The sequence below is a fragment of the Cryptomeria japonica genome, chromosome 3 (assembly GCF_030272615.1).
Source record: "Cryptomeria japonica chromosome 3, Sugi_1.0, whole genome shotgun sequence".
Lineage (NCBI taxonomy): Eukaryota > Viridiplantae > Streptophyta > Pinopsida > Cupressales > Cupressaceae > Cryptomeria > Cryptomeria japonica.
Window position 1 is genome coordinate 431,733,422 of NC_081407.1, and position 11,009 is coordinate 431,744,430.

Genomic DNA, 11,009 nt, shown 5'->3' on the forward strand with positions numbered 1-11,009 from the left:
CTGCTCCAACTTGCCTTCTTCTGCTCCTGCTATGTTTGTTTAGAATCTTATGCTAAATTCAGCCACCATTTATTTCTGCCTAGGGTTGGAGATAGTTTATGTCATATAGACTATAAGATGTATCCTATATCTTGTCTTTTCTGCTTTTGTCTGAACTTCTACAGAAATTATCTTAGCACAGTCAAAAGCAATTGTTATTGTTTGGTTTAGGTCATGTCAGACAACAAGGACTGGTGAGTAAGGGGCACAAACTGGATTGAGGTCTTGGTTTCGATACCCAGTGGACTTGCCCTGCAAACCTCGTTTAGATAATGAGAGCTGGCCTATGACATTGGCTAGGACAGTACTTGAAGCCATAGTCACCGGTTCCCTTAGCCACAAAAAATAGTTATTCTCAGGTTTATTTTGAACTTTTAAGGAATTTTTATATGAGTGACGATTGAAATGTTATGTATGAAAGAAGTAACTGAGAATTTAACTGGAAATTAGAAGAGCTTTACCAGCTACGATAAAAGTCTTAATTTATTCAAAATGTAAGGGAGGAATGGATAAAAATTTCAAATACATCTTGATTAAACTGTCTAACGTTTACCTGTCCAAATGCAGCAAATACCCATGGTAATCCACAATCTTAAGATATTGAAGAATTCAGGTAATTTGAAGCATATTGAGATAATATAGCAATTGTATAAACGTGGAGAGAAAAACACCTTTACAGAACTCACGGTAATTTGAAGCATTATAAGATAACATAGGATTTGTATACAAGTGAGGAAAAAGGACCTATATTCAAAAAATACATGTTGATCTAAACATTTTTAGAATGGTAAGGGATTCGAACAAATGAAACAAGAAAACATATGAATAATTAATATAAAGTGTGATTTGAATAATTTTAAAAGATTGATTTTTTTAACGCATTAATTTGAAAAATCTTCAGTTATTTCAGACATTTTTGCAATGGCATGCGACTCCGAAAATGGCATATAGCAACAAAACATAAATTCAAAAAAATATTACTGTAAAACCATTCTTTAGCTTAGCGTTTAGCATATTGATTGAGAAATAATAATAACATAAACACTTATGGGATATTAGGATTTTTATCAAATGCTACGAAAAGTAAATTATTTCGAAAAACCGGTATGATTTGACGCATTCTTAGACTATTATGGGACTTGCAACAAATGCTAAAAAATTTTGCATTGATTTTACTCGTTCGTTACACCATGCAAATGGTATCAAATGTCACTAAAGAAAAACTCAAGTTCAGAAGAATCACTGGAACATTATTACGATAATATATTCTTTCTACGAATATAACAAAAGAAACACAAGAATTCAAGAAAAGATTTGGGCGAATTGAACCATTTCTAGTTTGAATCACCTGAGAAGAGCATACAAGTTCTATGAATTTAACACTGAAACACATTATACAAAAAAATAAAAATTATTTTTAAAAAAGGATTTAAAAGCGCATTAATTTTAAAAAACAACTCAACGTAATCTCTGCAAGTTTACGATTTAATAAGCTCAGAGAAGAAAGTGGGAGTTGGGGGGCGCGAGAGAAGGTTGAATTCTAGAATATTATTATGCTATTATTGGAGTAAATTTTAGACTAGAACGGAATTTCATCAGAAAAAGGCTTTGTAATTTGAAACATTTTCAGATCTTTTAGGTAGTATTCGTATACTATTTAACAAGAAAAACACAAATCCAAAATAGATTTAAGTATTGAAACGATATTATACGATTTGTACAATAACATTTAAACGTATTTCATTAAAGGGACTCAAATAACCGGACAGTATAAGGCTAGATTCTTTCAGAGCTTGGAGTGCATGTGCATCGTCCACTGCAACAGTTATCTGATATTCTTTATGGAATTTCCAAAAAGAGCACTACGATTTCAAGTACATATTTACGGTAGAGTTTCAAGGAATTTAATTGAAAAAGTCGGAAAAGTTTGCAAAATTTTCAGGATGTGTTTGGATTTGTATCAAATTCAATCCGGGAAAAGATTAAAAATTCAAATTCAACAAACACAACAAAAATAATCGCCTTAATCTAGACCACTCCCTCGATAACAGACATATATCATCAAAAAGGTGTTATGTTAATTTTAACATTTCGAGGAAATTATAAAACTTGAATCAGATGTGTCAAAAAACTAACATTTTTACAATCAAATTTGAAAAAACTAACATTTTTACAATCAAATTTGAAAAAACTAACATTTTCATGATCAAATGTAAAAATCAGAGCAACAAGCTTGTAATCAACCTGTGCTTACAATTTGCTTTTCTTCTCTATCGAAGAAAACACTTACTTGGTATGCGGATGTAGCAACCCCGAATAGAAAACCCTCGGGAAAATCGGATCTGCTAATTTGTGTGACATTGCTGTCACATTGTTGCATGGAAGGTGCCATGGTACAAATTCAAGTGTAATGTCTTCAAGTATAGCTAAGACGTCACTCCAGTCCAGCAAAGTGATGAATGAAGGAAAAGGCCATTTCTTCCAGTATTATAAGCAAGTTTGAAAGATATGAAAGTGATGATATTGGCAATGTGACCAGGAGCTGAGCTCTCTCTGTTGGGACGTCCCATCAGATGTCGGATGAATCTATTCTCCACTCGATGGAACTCACATTCAATTCTGTAGAAGCCACGTGTGATGTGGGGCATATTTCCGTGCAAAAGTGGTTTTGAGATTTGGAAGACGGAGTTCACGTCGTAAGGTATATGGGATAGAATGAAGAATTCAACTCTTGTCTAGGGGAAAGGACCCAGTAGTTGAGCATGTTCCAATTGTTGTGAGGGTTGTTGATACCTTTTGTTCCAAAAATTGAACAAATAAAACTTATTGTTTGAAACAAAAAATATCAATTTTTGTTAGGAAATGTACCAACAGTTGTTAGGAAATGTACCAATAGTTGTTAAGAAATGTACTAATATTGTAAAAAGTAACCAATCAGGGGATGCCACATCGGCTGCACAACTATTGGGGTCTCTAATGCACGCCTATTGGTCTCACTTTTTTGGGGGGCTGTTTTGGACACCTTGGCAAAAAGCATGCTGATGTGGCATCATATTTGATGATGTGGCCCTGAAACCTTAGTTATAAGCAAGGGACTTGCCAAGTAAGCTGCTGTAAAAAAATCGGAGTGATTCGAAATTTCCAAGTAGGATTTTGAGAAGCGTGAAGTTAGGGTGCACGACCACTGGGTCCTTTCCCCTAATTTGTTTTGTACAGACTTGCATGTATCATTATATAATTATGAAAATAAAGTTGTGTACCAAAGGGTTTTAACTTTGTCAGGGATATTAAATAATTTTGAGTGAGGTTAAAAGGAATAATTTTTATAGAGTAAAAAATCCATGATAAGATCAAGATCATGTTTCAGATTATTTTGATCAAATACAGTTCTTGTTCAGAAGAAATAATAGTTTAGTTTAGTATCCTTATTTTCAGTTGCAAAAATGATTTAGATTTGGTATAAGAAAAAAAATTTAAAAAAAAAAAAAATTAAGAGTATCAATGGGCTATTTAATGATTAATACATATTTTCTTATTTTAATATTTATTATATGTTTCAAATTAAAAGGAATAGGAGGAAGTGGAGGAAACGTAAGAGACATCCTTCATTGGTTGGGAGTTTATGGAAGAAAATAAGATCTATTTACAAAGGAACAAGGGAATTGTGAAAATAGGGATACCAACCTACTAGTAGTTTTATAAGACTTATTAATTTTCTTTTGTTTATGTTATTATTTGAATTTGTAACTTAGATGGCACTTTCCTCTCTATGTTGATATTGTTTTTGTCCTTATTTCACTTTTTATTAACTTGATGTTTAGTTACCAACAAAACTAGTTTGGATGACCTTGAATTCATTTACTATAGTCTATGTTGAGTCTAATTTTGTTTTGGGCTTGGCATGATTTTGCATGCTATTGCATGTGATTAATATAAAATTTTGTCTACTTTTTAAGTATATTTTCTTTGTTTTTTTGTTGGTGCATGAGAGTTTTGATCATTTATGGTTGGTTCTAGTGAGGGTCAAAGGGGATCTTTGCCTTTTTCATTTAAGGATGTCATTTGAATGGATGATGATTCATCGTTTGGACATATTAAATTGTTTAATGAAAGCTACAAATGACGCCAAGGCTACTCATAGAATGGGGACGCATTTCCATTTGAATGGTTGTTTACAAAGGCAGGAAGAATGACTCATTGTGGTCGTTAATACATAAATCATTGTAGAGGATGTGATTTGTTTTCTATAGAGTACACTCATTTGTAAGTATATGGATTTGGAAAGCTACTATGTCCTTCTTAGCAAATTACACACATACACAGTGGCAACTTAAAGGAGACATGGAGGTTATCTTAGCGGCTAATTGTTTTTTCTTTCTAGTCTTCACAAGAATCGAAATCAAAATTAAGGCATCTGAAGGAGGGCCATGTTTTCATGATCAGTCATAATTATTCATCAAATTGTGACACATTGGTTTTCGATCCTTTAGAGGAGTTTCCATCCCAACTTACAAAATGAGTTCATCTCCTTCGACTTCCTATGGAGTTTTGGAGATCTAATTTTTTACACACTCAATCATTGTAGTTCTTAGTGAGCATCTCAATCCCTCCAATTATTCATTTGAGAGAAAGGTTATTACCTATGCTCACATTTCAGTTGAGATTTATCTCAAGAATCCTTAACCTAATTCATTAGAAATTATATTAAGACATATAAATTCAATCTAGTAGGTGGATTATGAATCTCTCCCTTTTCATTGTCACCTTTGTCATGATTGTGGACATCCTTAAAGAAATTTTACAAAACATGTTTCTAATTCTTTCTCTTCTTTGCAAGGAGTAATTAAGGTTCAAGCTTCTACAAATGAAAAAGGGAAGGCTCCAGTTGTTTCTGATAATCCTGATCCCAATTGTCTTATTCTTGTGTGATCTTGAAATAAAGGAAGGTTTAATATTCGTCAAAAGAAAGATTCTTCTAAAGGAAAATTGAGTAATAAATTTGATATTTTAAAAACATTTTGAAGATTCTAATTTTTCTTTGACTAAAAAACCTGTATCTAACCAAGACTTGGTTCTTCTTAAAAATCTTCAAACCTCCACCACTAGAGGTCAATTACTATATGTTGAGCATGTGTTACTCGAAGATGTCCCTGGTGGTAATCATTTGCTTGCTTCATTCAGTTTTGACTTGAATGTTACACTTCATATTTAGGATGTTTTTGAGATTAATGGCTTGATTAATTATATTATGTATGTTGGTACACATGATTTAAGAGTTTTATATGGGGTGTCTCTAAAATTAAAAATCTTACCCCATTGGGTTTACAACAAATAATATTAAAATGAAGAAAAGCATTTAGGAGAAGGGAAAGTTATCTAAAGAATCTTTAATCGAATCTGGAGTGCTTCATACTTTGGATTCACACTTTCCTCTCCTTCATCAATGAGTATGTTGTCTTGGAATGTTAGAGGTTTGGGCAACTCCCCTTGGAAAAAGGTTATTCATAATCTCATTCATGTTCATAAACCTCCTATTATTTTCCTTCAAGAAACTAAACTTCATGTGGTGAAAATGTTGGCTTTGTCTATATTAATTTGGAAAGGTAGTTAATGCCAATGTATAGGTGCACAAGATTCTCTGAACGCTCTATCTTGTTTGTGGTATCCTCATCAAATTACTCCTTCCAATTGGTTTTCATGTAAACATTCTATATCTCTGGTAGGTACTTATCTTGAATCTAGTAATTAGATTTAATTTTCCAATGTTTATGCTTCAATAATTATTTTTGGCAAGATGGCTTTGTTGTCACATGTTCGGTTTGTTCATGTTTTATAGCTTCTTATGTTTCTTGGATTTTGGTTAGGGAATTTAATGCTATTCTTTCTCTTGATGAAAAACTTGTAGGAATGAAAAGACTTGATTCTTCTACATTTTTATTATGTGATAATATCTTTTTTCTAAATATGTCGAATGTTAAACCAAGTGGATGTAGTTAAACTTGGAATAAAAGAAGATGTGGTGCAACTTCAATTTTTGAATGTCTTGACAAGTTTTTAGTCATCACTAATTGGATAGGAGACAATTTGATAACATGGTTCCAATCATTGGCCTAATAAATTTGCTTCACCTCTTTTCTCAATTCCTAAGAAACCACCTTTTAAGTTTCAATTAATGTGGCTTCATGATTATTCAATAGGTGATAATATGGAAAGTTGTTGGTTGCAAGGGAAGCCCTCTTTTGGTACTACAATGTATTCATTCTTTAAAAGGCTTCATTTTTTTAAGCTTAATCTTAAGCAATGGAATAGATTTAACTTTGGTAACATTTTTTGGCAAAAGCGATAAGTGTTCAAAATAAAAGTTGAATGAGAATACTTTTCAAATAAGAGAAATTGGTATGAATTTGGAAACATAACAAGAGGAATTTTCTCTTTCTCAAGAGCTTCGTGAATGGGAATTACAGGAGGATATTTTTTGGAAGCAAAAGTCTAGGATTATTTGGTTTAAAAATAGGGTAATCGAAATTCCTTTTTTCCATAATTTAGTTAAAGGCGAGAGAAATAATGTCATTTCCTCTATTGTCTCTTCTCAAGATATTTAATTAACTTATTTTAAAAAAATTCATGATGAAGCTACTTTCTTTCAATAAAGCTATTTCTTTTTTGGCTGCTTTCTTTCAATAAAATGGTCAAGTTTTAGAGTAGGCAAAAAGACTTTTTCTTGAATATATTCCCTCATTGGTTATGTAAATAATGAATAATCAATTAATGACACTCATATATCTTGTGCAGTTATAAAACATTGTCAAAAGTTTTAATTTTTGCCTCTTCTGGGAGTCATTGCAATGTTGTCGAAATTTCTCTCGTCCAGTAGGACTTCGATCGGGGGTCTCTCTGCACCTTATTCTCCCTCCAATGACGTTGTTCACTCTTCAACGCATGGTCAACTGTCTCTACTGGTAATTCTTTTTTCTCTACTAGCAACGGTGGTCGTTTTGGGAATATTGCAAACTTTGCCACTCTCTTCAAGGGGTGTAATCATGGTGGTTTTCCCGTATCTCGCAAGGGCAATCATTTGAAACAAGGGAATGGAGCGAGCAAAGATTTTGGCTTCCCAGGTAGTTGTGATAGAGGGGATTACAAAGAAACATTGTTGCCCTTTTCTCGGGACACTTTGGCCTAACAGGAAAATGGTATGCCTTGATGCTGAAATCTCTGACGCAGTGAAGGAGAATGAATCTTACTTTGCTGAGATGGGGTTGATTGGGCAATTCCAAGGTCTTTGGCCAAGTCTGGCTGACTTACACAAATGGATCACAAATGGATCACAGATTGTTGGAAGCCCATCTTGAAAGGTGATGTGCATATTTACCCTAGTGCCAAGGGTCTTTTGGTGGTGGTTTTCTATGATGAGTGGGACAGGAAGAGGAATCTTTGTGAGCACGTGTGGTGTTGGGAGGATAAGTATATTTTGTTGCTCAAACCCTGGTATCCTTCTTTTAACCTTGCTACAAAGTCATTTGACAAAATCCTAGTTTGGGTAAGGCTACCTAATTTGCCTTTATAGTTCTGGTTTGAAGCGTGTTTTAAAGTTACAGGGGATATTGTAGGGAATTTTTTGGGTGTGGACGAGGGTTTCTTAAATTATTTGCATACAACATATGCTTGCATTTTAGTTGAGATGGACTTTTCTGAAGCTCCTCCTGCTAAGCTATCTTTGAAGCTTGAAAATGGGATTTGGGTGCAATCACTATATTATGAAAATATCCCATTTAGATGTAGAAGGTGTTTTCAAACTAGGCATGTGGCATCTAATTGTGTCAAGAAAAAATCAAAGAATGATGGTTTAAGGAGGTCTCCTCCCATCATTATTTAGTGGAGAAGGTGGATGCTTCCATTCAGAATGGGGGATCTAAGAAGAAAGTTGGTAAAACTATTAAGGATAAATTGGCACAGAATACGAAAAGTAATGCAGTTGATAATCCTGAGAAAGAGAAGTTGATCAAGGTGTCTTGGGATGATTTGGGGGATTCGAAGCGTTATCAATAGACAAAATACCTTTTGGTTATGGTTTTGTCATGAGTGATATCTACAATGAATCACTTAGTACAAAGAGGGAAAATGTGGCTATTTCTTGTGAATTGTCTAGGATGTCTCTGGATGCTATTGAGAAGGAGGTTGGATGGATAGAGATGCTAGGGAAGAAGAAAAAAAAAACATTGAAAGAGGATTCAATCATGTATTCAAAACGCTCCCTTGCCTCAAGAAGAGTTTGAAGATGACAAAGATATTTGGACCTATTGATGGGTCTTGATCTTTGATATGTTGTTGTAGTGTCATAAAATTGCGACCCTAGCAATTTTCGACTACATTAGGGTCCTCACGCATGCGAGTTTGAATCCTCTAGCCTGATTGAAGATCGGAGATTGCTCAACCCTTAGAAACAGCTTCTTCCTTGGCCTCTACATCACCCCGTCCACACTCTTCCCTGGAGAAAGGGGTAGGACAGGGGCGTGGCGCTACCGTCCCCCCTTAGATAGAAGCGTGGCGCCCATTTCCTCCCGGGACAAAGGCGTGGTGCCCCTATCCCTGCCTTATTTTGGGGCAAGACCCTTCCTAGGGTTGCATTATTAGTTGTGCCTCGAGCGGGAAAATCCCCCAATGTCGGCCCGAGACGAAAATCAGATCCACTAACATGTATTTAAGGGGCATTCATCCTCTCATTTGCATAAGCAAATTTGAAGTTGGATAAGATTGGAGTGTGCACAAGCGATCAAGCATTCAAGCATTCTTTTCCAGCATTGAGCATTATCAAGTCTCCCTTCAAGGCTAGGTGTTGCATTCAAGTCAAGGATTCAACCATTGAAGAGGAGATTGATTTCAACATTCAATTCCACACAAGCATGTCTATCAACATTGCTACTACTACCTCCCTTAAGGTGATTTACAATTCAATCTTTCATTTACATCTACTTGCAAGTACTTTCTTTCATTAATTGGTTAATTCCAAAACTGGGGTTTGACCTAAAGGCAAACCCCCAATCCCAACCCATTTTCCTCTCTTTTCTGTGTGTAGGTTGCAGGCATGCAACTATACTTTTGGATCTAGGCTTCATTTGCAGAGACGAAAAAAACTTTTTCGTTTCGCGGATTTTTTGGAGGACCGTGTACATTCCCGCCACGGTCCGGGCAACTTTTCCTCAAATTCGGAGGGCAACTTCATCTCGACATATTACTGCCAGATCCAAGTGCACAGCTTCATCCCATATTCTGATCTCAAGTTATAATCAGTTCTTTGTCACTTTTGCACTACATAATTCAATCAATTTCCTTTCCATTTCAAACAAGGAAGAGGGGATCAACTTAACATTCCCAATTCATTTAGAATTCAATCTACCATCTTTGTGTGGAGAGATTGAATCTAGTGAATTATCATCTCCTCTTCCTAATGTAACATGGTGAAAAGTGCTTGAATGGTAATCAATAGTGAAACTCTCATCTCTCTTTGAGGGAAAGGGTAGTTTCCTTCTTGATCTATCATTCACCATTTTTCCACCATTACAGTTGTATTTAGGGAGGTGGCTCCCAAGTTGTAGCCCCACCTAGTTCGAGTCAGGTTTAAAACCCAGTCCTTTTAAATAAAATAATATTTTCAGATAAAAATTTTTTAATATTTATTGTCTTTCAAATGAAGCAAGGTAAGGCTTTTGATCCTGATGGATTTCCCATTGAATTATTTTGAGAATTTTGGGATATTGTAAAAGATTATCTTTTAGAGGTGGTGTGTGAATCTTAATCCTACAAACAAATGCTTTAAGATCTTAATTGCATACATATTTACCTTTAATCCCAAAGAAAGTTGGAGCTAGTTCTTTTGAATATTTCCATTTGATAGCCTTTTGTAATGTTACTTACAAGATAAATACCAAGTTTATGGTTGACCATCTTAAGTAGATGTTAGATTTTTTTTATATCTTATGACCAATGAGGTTTTCTGAAGGGGCACTAGATTCTTGATGGAATAGTTATTGTTTCAAAATTTATCTATTCTACAATTTCTTATAATAAAAAGTCTATGTTTATCAATTTGGATATATTGAAGGCTTGTGGTAGGCTCGATGGTCTTTTCTTTCAATTATATTATCAATGTTTGGATTTTGTTCAAAACAGATTGCTTGGATTACAAGTTGTGTGACTTTTTCAAAAATATTAGTTTTGATTAATGGAATTACATCTTTTAATTTTTATGCTTCATGAGGATTGAGACAAATGAATCCTATCTCTCCTTATCTTTTCATTCTTATGGTAGGACTTGGTAGAGTCTTGACTCAACTAAAATTTAATGGGTGGTGTATTCAAGGCTAGCAAGTAGCTTCAAATTTTGATTCTCATTTTCATCTTCAATTTGTTAATGATATTATTTTAATGAGATTTTCTACCATTTTTAGGCTACCAAAATTATAAAAGATTTAGATAGTTATTTACTTGCTTTAGTCTACCAGATCAATGAGGATAAGTCAGATATTTATTTTTTGAATACTTTGGAACTTCAACAAAGAATTGCATATATTCCTAGGTTTTATATAGGCCAACATCCTTTGACTATCTTCTAATTATATTATTAGTTGGTCTTCATAATCATATTCATTGGAATTAGATAATTGATAGGCTTGAAATTAAGGTTACTCATTAGAATTTCAAATGTCTATCCTTTGTTAGAAGACTTACCCAAGTGTTCAATTAGTGTTATAGGATCTTCCTATCTATAGATTTTTTGTGCTTTCTGCTCCTAAATATTATTTAAAATCATTTGATTCATTATGTTGCAAATTTCTTTGGACTAGAAATTTAGATTCTCCTAATTGGAATCTAATTGGTTCGAATCATGTCTGGAGACCTAAATAAAATGGTGGTCTTTATCTTAGACTTTCAAAGTGTAATAGCTAGGCTTTGACAACAATTTTTTTTTG

General features: G+C 34.1%; 1 protein-coding gene across 1 annotated transcript in view; it reads right to left on the reverse strand.

Annotated features, from left to right (window-relative positions):
- LOC131070411 (beta-glucosidase 42) overlaps positions 1–2,596 on the reverse strand; it is a 260,228-nt gene extending 257,632 nt beyond the window's left edge. Inside the window, exon 1 of the mRNA XM_058005922.2 lies at positions 2,330–2,596. Coding sequence (XP_057861905.1) covers positions 2,330–2,431 — 102 coding nt within the window. The 5' untranslated portion in view covers positions 2,432–2,596. The remainder of the gene's footprint in view (positions 1–2,329) is intronic.
- Between the last annotated feature and the right edge of the window lie 8,413 nt (positions 2,597–11,009).